Raw genomic sequence first — 16543 nt, 5'->3', positions numbered from 1 at the left:
CCGCCGCGGCGCGTTCCCGCGGCCCTTCCGCATTCCCGCGGCGGGGCGCGGCCCGGGCCTGGAATTTGACCCGGTGGGTGGGTGTGAGCCCCTTGCAGTTTGTGGGGGTCCGGCGCCGGAAGCCGCCCAACTCGGGGCTGCCAGCAAATAAAAGGGCAACTCTCTAGTTAAATTTGAACTTGGATAAAAAGACAATTTTAAGAGTACTTCCCGCGTAATACTGCGGAAGGTAAGAGGGTGGTGGCCGGTGAACTGCCTGCTGGAAAATCCTTCCTGCGTGCCAGATCGAGTAATATTCACTCCCATACGCTTTTTACCCTCAAATGACAAGGTTTATGGTCTCACCAGGCCACGGTCAGCCTAAGACTTTCTTTTTCGGCCACAAAAGAAGTTCAAATGATTTGCTTTCCTTTGGGTCATTAAAAGAAAGACAACTACACACACATATATAAGCACAGACATTATATAATGCTTTTGGTTAAAACAAGGAAGCCACTAACCTACATTATTCAGTTTTGTCCTGGATATCGTGACTATTTCAGTTCCCTCACCTTGGAATAATATTGATGAATAGCATGGAAAATAGTCAATTTGATAACAAGTCTTTATTGAGCGCCTGTGATTGCTTGAACATAATGTAGAGGTGAATTATTCAGTCTTTTACATTGTAGAAATCTTTGATCAGAAATTCCTAGAGAGTAGGATGTGTTTATCATTCTATAGCAGTTCTTAGAACTCCCAAGAAAAATTTGGAAGTCTTGATGAAATATTTTGAAGACATTGAGATTCAGGTCTCCAGAGTGGGGCTATAACTTGCATTTCTCATAAGCATCCAGGTATGTGCGGACACTGTGATTCTCCTCCCAAAAGCACTGTCCAAGGTCTAGCTCATAAATGAATGCATTTTCTCAATTAAGTTTGAAAAGCAATTGCTGATAGTCATCCCTGGTTCTGAAATGTTTATTGACTTTCGCTTAAGCTACAATCTGCCCTTAAGTTCAATAGCTTACTTTTTTTCCCCATTAAACAGGTTTTGTCTTCTTAGATCTGTCACAGACTCTATGTATGGTGCATTGCCATCCTATAAACCTCCACCCAAACCACCTTTATTAAGGTCATAGCTGAGACATAACTGTACTTTCACACTGATCTCCATATTTGAGTTTCTAGAACTATACTGTCCAGCCCAAAAATCACTAACCACATGTGATTAAATTTAAAATTCAGTTCCTTAGTTATATTGGACATATTAAGTACTCTTTAGCCACACGTGGCTAGTGTCCCTATTTAACAGCACAAAGAACATTTCCAGTATCACAGAAAGTTCCAATGGATAATGTTCTTAAAAAAAAGTTCTAAGGGGAGCCTCCCTGGTGGCATAAGGGGTTAAGACACAGCACTACAAAGCTACCTGCAGCCACTGCAGCACGAGTTCCATCCCTGGCCAGGGAGGTGACCCACATGGCACAGCAGACCTCTCCTGACTTGCCGCTGCTCCCCTCAGCAGTGTATCTAAGCCAATCCGCCTGTTCTGTTCTCCACTCTGTCTCTGGTGAATCCTCTCACCCCCTCATACCTCTGGCCTATACCCTAGTTCTTATATGCATAAATAAATCTTTAAAAAAAAAAAAAGCTCTAAGGTATATATACTGTTCTCTCTAGATGCAAAAGAAAAACTTCTTAATGAAAAGATGAATATCTAAATATCTAGCACCTATGAAATGGTTGATTATGGCATATTCTTGTCAAAGATAAACTGGTCATTGAAAATGGTTTTTTAAAAAAGGAATTACTCAAAACCAAAAAAAAGGTAGCTCTGCCAAAACATGAAAAATAATTGATACATTAAACTAAAAATCAAGTTGTGTGTTCATTACCAATACAAAATTTATGTGGATACATATGAAAGAGTAGTTATGACATGACTATTTAAACAGGTACATAGAAATCTAGCATAAAAGGACATAGGGACTTGGAAATTCAAGAGCAAGTTCCCAGCAAAATTAGGCATTTATTTCAGGTGGGGTTAGCTCTAGGCAAAACCTTTAGCTCCAGGCAACACCTTCCAAGACAGCAAAGAGAAAAACTAGGCAGGTTTCAGAGAAATTAATTTGTTCACTTAAGGACTACTTGACCCCCACAACTTAGCATTGTCTACTGTCTTGTGCTGCTCAAAACTCTGACAGGAATGAGTATGACCCACAACTTACCCAATCTAGTGGCCTTATTTAAACTTTCCTGTACTGGATTTTTGGGGGGCTTAAAAGACTGACCGCCTCACTTGAAAATATTCAAAAAAGCTAATCTGCTTTTTTTCTTCTCATACTTCATAGAAAATGGTTGCCTTTCATTTATGGTTGCTTTTTCTTATCTCATATAATCTGGTTCTCCTGCCTTTTTTCCTAACGGTACTGATCAGTTCCCTTTTGAGCTACAGGCTCCTTGATCAAATAAAATTTGGGCCCTGGAATCCAGTAACATGGTCATAAGCAGGTGGATTAGGATGCTGCCCTTTTTGGGTGGATTTCATCAGAACTTTTGAGATAGTTTGTTTCAATTATGACTTTCATAATTGGAAGTTGTGTAGACTGGTTTTTTAGTCAAGTGCACTGTTGCAGTAGATGCTGAAGCTTTGTATTGGCAACTATTTTTGCTTAAGTAAAGCCTAGTTCTCACAGAGAATATTACTAAATTAGGAAAATTATTTCACTCAAGGAAAACCATTCATAGCTCCTAATGGAGAATGGTTCTTTCAGCAGCTATGAAAATAGGGATACTACAAAGAGATCTCCATTTCAGCAGATGCTATCACTTTTTTCCTATAGTGGAAACAATGTTGTTATTTTTCACTAGAAATTTGTTAAAGCAAAAGTGATTTTTTTTTAACTCATTTGGAATAGAAATTCAATTCAACAAACAAGATTAGTAGCATGAGTACAGTCTGGGAAATGTGCTTTGTTTAAACCACTGACTAAAATTCAGAACACATAAAAGGCACAGAGTTTAAGGCAGGACCTAAGATTCTAATTTTGAAGAGGGCAAGAATAGTCTTGCTTCTAGTCCTTCTACTTCTGGTAAAGCTGGCCTCACCTGGTTAAAGGATCTAGCTCACCTATTCTGTTGAGTGCAGAGGTCTGCTACCCTAAGGCAGTAATTGTTTATTGAATGAGGTAATAGCTTTTGTTAATAGTAGCATTGACTTCAAATTATTAGAGTAATTGTCAGTTACTCATCTTCATAGTGAACTCTTTTATAACAAACTTTTCCCCCAGTATTTCAAAACCTTTCTTAAACTCATGGATCTTTGAGCATCAGATCTTTGAAGCCCAAAGAAAATGGTACTACCACTTCCTGATTATCTCTGAAATAGTCCCTCATTCCTGCAAATAGAAGTTATTTTTAGGATTGAAATAATGATCTCACTTTCCCTCCCAGGCATGTATCAGCAGCTGTTTTGATTGTGGGCAGGTCAGGAATGTCCAAAACTCATAGACTCCTGGTGGATGTCTGCATAAATAAGCACAGTATTTCAATAGGGAATATTGTGCTAAAGGGTAACTACATAGAATAAAAAATACTACACTGTACTTCCAACACTTTGAAATATAATGCAAAAAAAAAGCCGTCTTTTTGGGAGATATGTACCATAAAGCCTCTGTGGATAAAATAATTTTAAAAATTAGGACAAATTAAAATTACACTCAATGACCTAGTCTAATTTTAAATGACATGAGGTTATGTACAATAGCCTAGAACAAATGGAGATGTCATGTTAGAAGAGAGATGTCGGCAGGTATGTTAAACTCCAGGATTTGAAGCTACCAAAGTTATCACATGAAAATTCTACCAAAAAATTATTTTTTAGATTAGAAGACAAAGTGCAAGGATCATGAGTAAGGTAGTTAAAGCTGCATTTAAGGGGGTAGAAATGAATAGCAGAATAGATAGGAGAGCTCTCATAACCATATAATTTTCTAGGATTTACCTAATTTGCTTTTCTTTGGAAGATGCAAATAACTAACAAAAGTAAATTTTGACAAATAAGTTTTCAACAAGCACATTTTTTATCATAAAGTTTAATAATGATTCAGAAAAAATTGAGTGAATAACTTTCTCTGAAAAAATATATTGACTTTGTAGAGAGACTGTAGTTATTTGGGGGAAGAGGGAACTGGTAAATTAAATTACCCTATTTTCTATTCTGAAAATGACAAAAAGTCCCATTTCCAGTTTGATTATAGAGATGCATATGTCCAAAATGGCTGAGAATAAATACAGCAAGAAAGGCAAAAGCTGTAAAGCTAAGGGCATGCAAAAGGCTTTATAAGAAAGTCTCAGAAAATACCCAAAGTGGGGCTGCAATCTGAAGTTCTTCTCAGTCATCTTTGTCTTTTGCTCCATGTTTAAGGATACGGGTGAACTCGATGTAATTGAAATTTCCCTTTTTGTCAATCGGTGCCTCTCTGTACAGCTCATCCACTTCCTCGTCTGTAAACCGATCTCCCATGGTTGTCAGCAGCTCTCGCAGGTAATCTTCCTGAATGGTGCCTAAAGAATAAAGAACAAAGAACCAGTGGATCAGAATACATACTACTGTGAAGATTAATTACAAGGAGTAGCTATACTCAACTAAGCATGCTCTACAGATGTTAAGAATTACAAACATGCAAATACATGAAATACGGGTCCCCACTTAGTCTCAGTAAACAGTTGCCTAGAAAATACCCAGCTGGGGCCTCCCTGGTGGCACAAGGGGTTAAGCACCACACTGTGAAGGAATCCGAAGCCTCTACAGCACAAGTTCAATCCCCGGCCTGCCAGGAATCAACCCACATGGCGAAGCAGATCTCTTCTGTCTCACCCACTGCTCCCCTCAGCAGTGTATTTGTTAGTCTGCCTGTTCTGTTCCCCGCTCTGTCTCTGGTGAGTCCTCTCATCCCCCCTGCATCTCTCTGGCCTGTGCCCCAGCTCTTATATGCATAAATAAATAAATCTTTACAAAGAAAAAGAAAATACCCAGCTGCCTAGGGGTATTAACTTGCTTTACTCTATCAACTTCCCTCCACATCCATCTCCTGAGCTCTCGATAATAGACAGGAATTAAATGTATGCTTAAACGAACACACACAAAAGTATTAGAAAAGAACCTAAGCCTCATGGTACCTTAAAGTAGCATGAATGATCACACTTACCTTACAAGTATATAACACTAAAATCACTACCACACCATAAATATAAAATGTTTCAGTGGAAAGAAGCCCAGTTTTAACAAGCTGTGTTATTTCAGGCATTTCACGTCAACTCTTTGTTTTTATGAGATTTTTGGTGTTTTTTTCATTCCTTTCCTTTTTTTTTTTTTAAAATCTAATTTAGATTTGATAACAAATATGGCCAGGCCCCGGGTATGCAAAAACTGAGTACATATTGAGCGCTAACTATGCCATAGACACTGCGCAAGGCATTGATGACATGGAGCATAATCTGAAAAGCATGCTTTCTACTCTGGGATTGTGACACCAGGGTTCTCATAAAACCTGGCTACAACTCAGAATTACACACAGAGAGTGAAAAAAATGAAGCCCAGATGCCACCCTTGATTTATTATCTGGCATTGATCTTATTAAAAAACTTCCCAAGTACTTCACACGTGCAATCATGATTGAGAATCACAAATGTATTAAACTAAAGAGATTAAAAGCGACAATTCAAGCAGATTTTGAAATTCATAAAGTAAAAAATCTGACAAATTCCCTTTTTGCATAATTAAGTTGAAACATTGAAAATATAATCTCTGTAAAATGAGGTTAACATATAATGTAGGTTCACAAAAGAAATTCTAGATTTATGGGATTTTTGCAAACTCAGTCTTAGATTAACAAAAAAGTTCTCCAAATCTTAGACTTTCAGCTTATAGAAATAAGCCCTCATTTCCACCCAAGTTACTCAACTACCACATAAAATAACCATATCAGGAAGGGAACTGTGGTAGGCGCTAGAAGGGGTTACAAAGATAACACAGTGCTTTTATTTTATATTATATTTTTTAAAGAACTGGGGTGTAGGCCAGAGGCGCAGAGTTGAGGGCAGGGGGTGAGTGGATTCACCAGAGACAGAGTGGAGAGTACAACAGGCAGATGGACTGAAATACACTGCTGAGGGGAGCAACGGGTGAGACAGGAGAGGTCTGCTGTGCAATGTTGGGTTAGCTCCTTGGCCTGGGATGGAATTTAGGTAACAGTGTTTTTAAAGACCCACAGTCATTAAACTGGAACTGGGAGATAGTAATAATTGGGAATAAGCACACAAATAAAAGGTCACAGAGAGTTATGGGCCAGGAGAGAAATAAATAAAATACTTTGGATGTGGAAAGAAAGGAGAGGTTTTAAGTTTTCTTGGGGCCCAGGAGAAAATAGTAAGAAAACATGAGGCTCTCTAAAGAATGTGACCACTGAGGTGAGTTTAAAATGGGTAAGACATTTCACACTTATACTTTTATTCCTTTTTCCATTAAGAAAACATCTGCTCACAAAAACATTCAATCAATACAGAAGTATCTTTAGAAGAAAAACCTTTATAAGATTTTTTCCACATGAGTTTCTTCTGCTTGCCCCTTTTCCACTGCACACCTACCAGTAATAACTGTTAAGAGCTTCCATTTTAAAAGGAAGAAGACAACGGTATGATGAGGAAGGCATAAAGAAAGAAATGGTGGCGGTTAAGTTAACACAATATACAGAAGCTTGGAGGGAGACTGGGAGGATGACACAGGAGTGAAGGGTGGTATACTCAAATAGCACATGTGACCATACTGTAGGGAACCTGAAAGGCAGAGTGGAGAGACAATGTTTCTACCACTAGACTACGCCTGAACTATTTAAACTAACCCAAGAAATATGGAACCAATAGGTGTGCCTTCCTTCTCAAGAACCATACTGTGTCAGTATTCCCCTTATATTTTCTCTCAGTTTAATAAGCACCTGCCCAACATCACACAGCTATGAAATATGAAATCAGGGAGTCTGATTCTAGAGCAAAAGGCTAGATATACAAGATTTAAATAATCTTGAGTAAATCATATAAGACTGTAGTATTTTACAATTTATCAAAGAATGCTCTGGTAAACATTATTCAACACATATTTACTGCAAGCCTAACCCTTACAAAGTAAAGAAGTAACACAGATTTCCTAAAGTAACATAGGTTTCAAATATACCAATTAAATGATAAATTAAATATTTAATGGCAGAAGCAAAGAAGCACGTGATTCCACAGAATTAACATGCCTATCCTCAAATTTAAAAATCACTTGGTAATTAAAGGTTATCTCTGACTTACCAGTTGCTTCTTCATCAAAGCAAGCAAAGGCATTTCTGATGACATCTTCTGGATCTGTGCCATTTAACTTCTCACCAAACATTGTGAGAAACATGGTAAAATTTATGGGACCTGGAGCCTCATTCATCATGGCATCCAGATACTCATCAGTTGGATTTTTCCCTAAACAAAGTAAGAAAGTCGTAACTGTAACAATATCATAAAATGCATCAATTTTGACAAGAAAGATTATTGTTTAATACAGTCTGCTGTTGCATTCCTGATAGCAAAAGCATCTGGATAAGTCTTCTCAATGAATAGGGCCTGTATTCAAAAGTCTGGAGATTATATGTTATTTCATTGGGATGTCTGGAGAAATTAGACTGCTCTCATAATCTAAGATCAGTATTTGCAACACACACACACACACACACACACACACACACTCAAGGCTGGCCCCTAGACCAATCCTGAGACACGGCTAGAAATCTGCAGGAATCCAAGGATCACACTTTGGGAAATACTGTTCCAGATTCTTAAGACTTAGTAAACTATGACATTATTAGCTTCACAGACTGACTTCATGGGGCTTTGAGACAAGAAATAAACATAAAGGACATCAGAGAAACTCTAATATATTAATATTAAAAATAGTTACCTAGGGAGGCAAGCATGTCATGCAAATCTTCCTTGTCGATGAAACCATCTCTGTTCTGATCAATCATGTTGAAGGCCTCTTTGAATTCTTGAATCTGTGACTGGTCAAACATGGCAAACACATTAGATGTTGCGCGCTGGGGGCGCTTCTTGGTGGTCTTGGTCTTTGCCCTTTTGCTCGACATGGTGGCGGTTAAATCCTAATTAGGAAGGGAATTACAAGAAAAACAGATTAACAATAAGTTAACAGAATCAACCTTAATGATACGTTTGAGCTACTTACTTAGTCATGTGTCTAAAAGCTATACAGCAGGATAACACCATTTGGCAATACTTTCAACTAACTGATACCATTACTCACAGAACCAAACTATAAAGAAAACCCAGATTCAGGTTTTGAGTTAACTCATCCTTAGTAGTTGGGATGTTTAATAAACAGTCTCCCAATAACTTCAAATTCCAAATTATGACCAACATTAATTCAAAGCTCAAAGCTTATCAACAAGACTGCAGATCCCAAGCACTGCTGTATAAATTAGTAAAAACAGATAAATATATAGGCTTAATAACAATACAGAAAACAAATAAAAAAAGTAGGTACCCTGGGGAAACAGTGCCAATTCTATACTTGAGTGCTACGGAGTATTGAGGAATAATTATTCATCTTCAATAGGTCTATCCTTCTGCAGCCCTAGCCTAAACTAGCCATACTTTCCAAGGTGGACAGAAGTAGGAAGGAGGATTATGATGGAAAGAACAGTTTCATCTTTTAATATTTTGCCAAATACTGTTCTTCCACTTACAACTAACATTTCTTACTGTACGCTCAGTCTGGAATCAAAGCAGTTCAAGAGGAATCAAAGTAGTTCAAAAGTGATGTTTGCTAAAAGGCTAACAGAAAACTCTGAAGTAAATTCTAAATTTTACAGATATTTCCACTCTATGAAACCAATTCTTTGCAGAGAGCCACGCTAATTCACTTGAAGTAACTAGGTTCTCTAAACAAAAATCAGACCATACCAGTTTTTAAAGCAACTTAGATCTTTAAAAGTTTTAGAGAAATGGAAACTACTTCTGCCCTCTAATAATCTAAATTTATCCCTGTAAAATTTAAATTAAAAAAAAAATGTCAAATAATACCTAAAATGAAAAGGCAATTTTCTTTTCAACACTCAATCTTTAAAAGGCTATAATTTTATTTTTTTAGTGAAAAAAAAATCCCATCTTCATTAGACAATAAAATTTTACCGTACCATCCTTCAGAGCTGAGGTGGAGATGGCTGTCTGCAAAACCTCTAACTAGCAAACCTAAGACACTGTATTGAGTTATATTCTTCCAAGCAGGTCTAAAATAGGCACTACTTCTGATTTCACTCTGACCAGCATCACAATTTTAAAGCTTGCGTTCTGAAAACAACATTTAGCTATGATGTAGCAAACACTGTGCCCTTGCTCTAAAAATAAGTCTGTGGATTGCAAAGAATGAAGTACTACCTAGACCTTAGCACTGCAAAGTGACCTTAAAATACAATTCTTCCCATGAGTCAAAAAGTTATTCTTCATTCTTTTCTTGATTAAATTACACCGCCCAGACTAAATTCAATTACAAAAATAATTAGAAAAGCTCTGCCTTAGATTTACTTTAGCTAAATATGTTGGAATTTGTTAGAAATTCCATAAAGGCCAGTCACAAATTCCGACCAATATAGCAATCTTTGGGAATACCCAGGAATGTGCTGTTGGAAAGACAGAACCTACAAGACACAGATGTCATGATATACATTCCTCCATAATTCCCTTCTTTTCTTAAGACACCCCACTAGGAGCATGCCTTTCATAACTTATTTAAACCATTTTTTAAATGGATATTTCATTCTGTAACACCTTTTGAGGACAATAAATACCATTATCTACCCTATGTAGAGCTATAATTTTTCTCTCTATTCAAAATGTAGTTGTAAAAACTACAAGAACTATGGAGTGTATTATTCCTCTGTCTCTTAAATGAACTCAAGGACTGGGGTGAGTGATTGAACCCAGAAGGGTAGGATTTATCTACCAGTCCATATCTCTTTAATATCTTAGGCATGCTATGTCATTGCAAACCAAACCATATCTTTAAAAATAGTCTGTTTTGTTTAACATTATCTTCCTCTAATGATGCAGGAATGTCAGTTATTTTAAGAGCAAACAAATTATGAGAATTAAATGTCAAATAGCTGACACTAGGGATCTTTAAACAAAAAAGATGTTTATTACTAGATTTGATTACTAGATTTGATGGTCCTCTACATAACTTAAAAATGCTTATTTTGGAAAAAAATGCTTATTTTGGTTTTAAGTAAATAAACAAATATGTACATATATATATGTGTGTCCTTTCAGTCTTCTTTTAATTATGTGTTATTTAAATTTGTAAATGCATTATAAAATTTTTTAAGTTATATAAAGATATAAAGTTTTAAGTCACTTTTTTGGTCAGCACTGACCATGGCTCACATACAGCTTTTCTTAGGTTCATTTGATACTTAATCATCAACTCTTAGTATGTTGATCAATAGAAGATCAGTTAATCACATGTGTTACAAATGTCACTAGTGTTGAATAACTATTTAAGAATTAAGAAATGTAAGGCAAATGTCCTATGTCAAGAAGTTTAAAATATGGTTGGGGAGGCAACTAGAAAGAAATGAGATGATTGGTTCAATTTATGAAATGAGTCACATAGTTTTCATTCCAGAGGTATTACTCTCAAGTTAGAACATTGTGTGGCAAAAAAATAAGTCAAAGGTGGTACATGATTATTAAATACTGTGAACTCAGGAAAAAAAAAGATCATTGTGACTTTCTAAAAGATTGGGGGTTGAGGGAGGAGGCGTTGCAAAAACCTATACCATTTAGAAACCACAAGATCCTTAGAATTAAGAGATTGGGGAATTAGTCCTAATTCTAACAAGGTAGTTAATTCTACCAAAAATTGTAGTATAATGTCGGACAATTTACTATCTGATCTTTACTTTTTCAAGGAGGTTGGATTTTAATCTATGAGTCTTCCTCTCAACAGAAACTTGAAGCGTTTAAGAAACAGGGAATAGGGAGTTCAGTCTCTCAGTCAGTTGTTCCAAAATAAGTTAACTGTGGCATATTTTTTTTTTACTACAAACTAAAAGTAGGGATGAAATAAACACTGGTGGAGAGGAAGCCGAACCAGAACAGTACTATGATCCCAAAGAGCAGATCATTTATGACACTGTCATTGTTTGCTGTCCATTTTCACTTCTACCAAACCAGTGAGGGTTCATGTAATACATCTTCAATAAATATACACCTTTTGTAAGAAGTTTAGAAAGGAAGGGTAAAATAAAGCTGAAAATATTTCATACATCAACATAACTAGTCTTTATTTAGGAAAAGAATGTTGCCATGTAAACATCTGAAATTTTCAAGTTATGAAGCTCTTCACCTATTCTAAGTTAGTCTAGAGTCTATTTTTGAAATATTTAAAAAGATCTTTAGTGTGATATCCGTAGTATAAAATTTCAAAACAGGGAAACCTGGCAGAGCGGGATTCCATGAAGTTTGTAAGGATTTCCAATGCAAGAGATAGTTAAAGAGACAGCAATGGCCAAGGTGATTCCATTTAAAGATCTAAAGGGATATACTCTTATTTTAAATCAGGGGAGGGCAGTGTTAGTGGCAATGAATTTGTGATTCCTGATCTAATCGGAAGTAAATCACTCAGGGTTATAACAAGAGTAGGAATACCAACCATGTAAGGAAGATGTGAAAACTAGGTTAAGGGGAAGAAATGGAAACTCGAGATCCTCTCCTCACATACAATGGGCAACCAGATTTTTCAGACTCTCTGGATACTATTTTTAAGATGGGATTAGTCCATACTATTACATTCCATTTCTTTAGTTAGAATCTGAAAGTCCAGCATTTACAAATAATCTACAGACTTTTGGGCATAACTAACACTCAAATGGATAGTATTCTGATTAATAGGATACATTAAAAAAACAAAAACTCCCATCTTAGAAAACGCTTCCTAATGGGATAGCGCATGTATTAGGTCTGCTTTCCAAATCTAGACAAACCCCACAGTCCCATTTAATCAGTACATTTTTATTTTAAATTTCAAGCTAAATGAATGTATTTTGGGGCACCAACCAGTTTTTCAAAACTACATATTTCAAAACTACATAAGGTTGGTGCTTCTGTTTTTAACTAAACCAAGTTATCCATTCTTTTGCAAACTTCCGGTTGAAGGCAGGGTTGGTTCGCCACACCCAAAAAGTTCTTAGCACTTAACAAAGGATTTAGTTGCCTGTAAAAGCCTCACTCTTGAAAATAAAGTTGGTTAAGTTTTATCAAAATCCTTCTAGAGCATTCAACAAATAGTGATTTTAAGAAATACTTTCTTCACCTTCACATATAGAAAACTATCGCACTTAAGCTAAAATCTCAATGGAACGCACATTTCTGCTATAAAGAACTGATGTGTGTTTCCATATATCTACTCAATTACTTTAGATGCAAACACTTTGGCAACTGACTTAACATAAACTCTCCATCCAAAAGGAACTCTACATTCTATTTTGGTATTTTTATCATCCGCAGATTAAATCCTAAACCCCCATTTGTCCAAGTCCAAACATCACTTTTTTTTTTAAAGTGCTAACTGCAGAAGTGGACAGTGAGCTGAAGAAGTTGCTAATTTGAGTTGGTTATTCCTGCCAAATGTACCAAACACGGCTCCCACAACAGCTGCAGGAGGGGGAAGACTGGGCTACGGTTTTGGCGCAAACTCTCTCGAATCGGACAAGTTTACGTTAGAAACTAAACATAGCCGCGGAGACAGAGTCGTGGGGCTCGGGTTTCCTCCCCGCCCGGCTGTCGCCGAGCTCCCGGCGCCAGGGAGCTCAGCCACACTTCCCGAGCCCCAAGTTTGGGCAAAGGAGAGAAGTTCGCGTCGAGCCACTCGCGGCCCCGGCCCTCGCTCCAGGTGGCAAGGCCTCGGACTCGAAACCTGGGAACCGGCCGGTCCACCTGCCCAGGTGCGCTCCAGGCGTTGGGGAGCCGCCGCGGGGCCCCTCCGCCCTCCCGGCCACCCAGAGGTTGCGAGCCCCCGATGGGCCTCGCGCGCCCCACCGCGAGCCCCACTCACCCGGCGCGAACGCGAGAACCTGACACTCCGGTGAAGCCTCAGCCGCTACTACCGCCCCCCGACGCCGCGGGCCGCTAAACACCAGCACTTCCGGCCCCCACCCAGCAAGCCGGAAGGAGGCCCGGGCGGCGCTCGCGGCCCAGCGGCCGGCCTGACCGAACGCTCGGCGGGCGGGGAGGGAGCTGCCTGCGTGGGTGGGGCGCAGTAGTGGCCGAGAGCACGAGAAGAAAGTGTAAAGAGAGAAACTTGGGACATGGAAGAACGTGTAGTGGTTCTCTGCGCCACTGACTGCGATCCCGTCTTCTCGGGGCCCCTTCTAGTGGGTTCTTCCCCCCTTTTCTGTGGTAAGATGGTTGAGTCTGTCCTGAGGGCTGGTGGCGCCGCACATTCCTGGGCTCGGCCAGGGGCCGGGCTTCGCAGCGCAAGTCCTTGTAGGGAAATCCCTAAGAGGGCTCCGCGGCTACGTGACTGGCATCGCCCCGCCCCAAGCGCCCGCCCCCCAGCGATCCTAAGCCTGCTTTGGGGATTTGGGGGTTCCCCAGGGAGTGCCTAACCCGAGAGCAGGCGGTCCTCGGTGCAAACGATTTATTCCCTCTACACCGCTTTATCTTGTGAAGAGGCCAACACCTTCCACGCGGGAGCAAACGTTTTGAAGTGCTGTGGTCCTTAGCCCAGCGGCCGATTTTTGTCCTAAGGGTATTTTATTTTTATTTTTTTGAAGATTTATTTATGCATGCAAGAGCTGGGGTACAGGCCAGAAATGCGAGGGGTGGGGGGCGGATTCACCAGAGACAGAGCGGGGGGAACAGAACAGCCAGAGTGACTGAAATACACTGCTGAGGGGAGCAGCAGGCGAGAAAGGAGAAGTCTGCTTCGCCATGAGGGTTGCTCCCTGGCCGGGGATCGAACTCGTGCTGCAGAGGCTGCGGATTGCTGCATAGTGCGGTGCTTAACCCCTTGCGCCTCCAGGGAGGCCCCCTAAGTGTATTTTAAAAGGTGAAGAGTAGCTCAAGACTCTCTTCTGAAACCTTTGCTGTTATATTTCTCACCAGAGCCCCTCTGATCCCTTTTAACAATGAGAATATAGGAGGGAGGAAGAAAGGCCACCTGTAACAAGAGCTTACTACGTCTTGGCTTACTACGTCTTGCCGGCAGCGCTTAGTGGGATGCAGACTTGCAGCTTGGTGAAAATGCTAAAAAGCTGCACCTATGTTTTCTCAACTCCTTGCCTAGGACAACTTTTAACAATGCGTCTTGTTAAGGGAGAGGAGTAAATCCTTCTGGCTTCACTTTCCATCCAAAGTCTGAGGTAAACTATGGTGCAGGTCACCTCAGCTCCTGGCCTCATCTACAAAAGGAATGAGTTGGATCTGATAAAACTCAGATCCTCATCCTGGTAGCCAAGTACAGGGACTAGTTTGGCTCCCCTGGCCAGAACAGTTTTGAAGTTTGCTCCTCGCCTTTTGCAGAAAAGCAGCTCTCATTTGAACCACCCTGCTGAAAGGGAAGTTAAAAGCTGCAGAACAATATACTCTGAATGTTAGTAAGCAACAGCTTCTTCTTCAAGGGCCTCAAAAGCATCTTTTTCTAATAACCAAAAAAACATATTCCATATAAGATACTCGCTGGAAAATTAAAAAGCTGCCCTGATTCACTAGCGGGAGTGAAAGTAAGCAATGATCACTTTTCCAAATTTCCCTTACAGTAGGAATCAGTGGGGGTACTAATTAAAAATACAAATTACTGGGTGCTTCATCCCAACCCACTTATTCAGCACCTTCTAGGGCAGGTCCTGGGAAGTTGTCAATTTAACAAGGTCTTAAGTGGCCCTTAAGAAAGGTGGGGGACACAAAAATAGCTTAGAGCCCAAGGGTTAGGCAGTGAACAGCACAAATGCCAAACGGCTTGGTGTTTGAGTGGGGCAGCAGTGCCAGTGCCCTGCAGTGCACACACACCTCCACAGAGTGGTGGCCTGGTATCACAGACAGCTCAAACCACTGTCCTCTCCATACAGAAAACTTCAACTGGTAATGATGAAATAGGTAGTTCACAGATTAGGAATCTGAAACTGAAATACTTTGGTGATTTGCACAGACTCAAGTACTTTAGTGATTTGCACATTAACCAAAAGGCAATAAAAGAACCAGGATTATAACTGATCTCTGCTTTCCAATGGTAGGCTTAGAAGAGAAGACAGGGGCCAGTGTTTCTTATTCAGGTATCCTTCAAGTGCAAAAACTAGTACATAGCCCAACCCAGAACCCATTTTATTTTGTTACACTGTACTCTCTTCTTTGGTCCAGAAAAAACCTATTAAACAATAAGGAGCATGGCAGAATTAACCTTTGGCATTCACTATCTAAGTCAGTGATTTCCTAGAGATCACCTGCAATTTTTATTACATATAAGAAACATTTGGATGTTGAAGAGTTATGGTTTACATACTGATTTTTGCCTACAAAAATGGTATTCTATTTATCATGTAGTAGGATGTAACAATTAGCATTATTCCAGGAAAACAGTAGGAGGAGCCCCTTTCTTTTAAATGAGGTAAAAGTGTTTAAATTAATCTGTATGGAAATTAGTTCTAAAGCACCAGATCTACAAATAGTGTATTAAAACAGCTTACAAAATTCTACACAAATAAACAATTGCTTTTAAAAATATACTATCTTCAAATTTAGGAACTATAAACAAGATAAAGGTAGTAATGTGGAATTGCATTAAGAATATTGGGGAAATTATTATTTCCATGCTAGTAAATTTGAAGAAATGTTATATGAGTACTTTACAAAATGAAAATAAATGAGAACAAGGAAGACGTAATGTAACAGGGTGGTCCCCAGGAAAGGGGGAGGTTCCAAGTTTCCTGCCCCACCCAAAAGAAGGGTGGAGCTTAGAAAAAGAAGCTGCAGAGGAGACTGAGGAAGGAAGGAAGCAGGGTGGAGAGCCAGAAGGAGACCTGGAGGAGCCGAGAGATGTGTGAAGAAACTGCGCTTGCCTTTTGGTCTGGACTGGGTGACACAGGTGTGGGTGAGAGACCCATGGGGAGGTGACAGTGGCAGCCTTTATCTTTATTTTGATTTTGCTCTTTTCCTTCCAGACTAGTCTGGTGGTTTCTGATCTTTTATTGTGGGTCCCCACTGGAAAATGCTTTAGACTTGTGGCAGGCTTTGGGGCCTTGCTCTGGACCAATCCTGGTTGGGTGAACTTTTGTCCACGAGGGGTCGGGTAGCTTTGGGTGCTTGATTTAGAAACTATATTCCTTGCCTTTCCTGTATGTTTACTAATTGTATTAAAGTTCCTTCCCATTAAAGTCTCATATGTTTTGTGTTGATGCGCCGAATGGCAGAACCTATTTAGAGCAGGCAGGTTTGCGGGGTCTGGGCTTCCCCTCTCCCT

At 39.5% G+C, this 16543-nt stretch overlaps 2 protein-coding genes across 3 annotated transcripts in view; one reads left to right on the top strand and one right to left on the bottom strand.

Annotated features, from left to right (window-relative positions):
- Positions 1 to 511: 511 nt before the first annotated feature.
- On the bottom strand, positions 512 to 13244 carry LOC119243169 (myosin regulatory light polypeptide 9). 2 transcript variants are annotated; one of them, XM_037508783.2, is made up of 4 exons: positions 13142 to 13244; positions 7973 to 8171; positions 7336 to 7497; positions 514 to 4548 (listed from the first exon to the last, which is right to left on the bottom strand). In XM_037508783.2, exons 2-4 carry the CDS (start codon positions 8154 to 8156, stop codon positions 4376 to 4378), a joined length of 519 nt encoding a protein of 172 aa, XP_037364680.1. In that variant the 5' UTR covers positions 8157 to 8171; positions 13142 to 13244; the 3' UTR covers positions 514 to 4375. The 2 variants fall into 2 exon arrangements, with proteins under 2 accessions (XP_054550138.1, XP_037364680.1); XM_054694163.1 differs by lacking the exon at positions 13142 to 13244 and having other exon boundaries at positions 512 to 4548; positions 7973 to 8173.
- Positions 13245 to 13647: 403 nt separating this feature from the next.
- Positions 13648 to 16543, top strand: part of MYOM1 (myomesin 1) — a 149702-nt gene continuing 146806 nt past the window's right edge. The window contains exon 1 of the mRNA XM_037508781.2: positions 13648 to 13837. The gene's annotated coding sequence lies outside the window, so the exon portion shown is untranslated. The remainder of the gene's footprint in view (positions 13838 to 16543) is intronic.

Source organism: Talpa occidentalis, unplaced genomic scaffold (assembly GCF_014898055.3).
Source record: "Talpa occidentalis isolate TD23 unplaced genomic scaffold, MPIMG_talOcc4v2.1 talOcc4.13, whole genome shotgun sequence".
In the NCBI taxonomy this organism is placed as follows: domain Eukaryota; kingdom Metazoa; phylum Chordata; class Mammalia; order Eulipotyphla; family Talpidae; genus Talpa; species Talpa occidentalis.
This window is presented reverse-complemented; position numbering and strand designations above follow the sequence as displayed.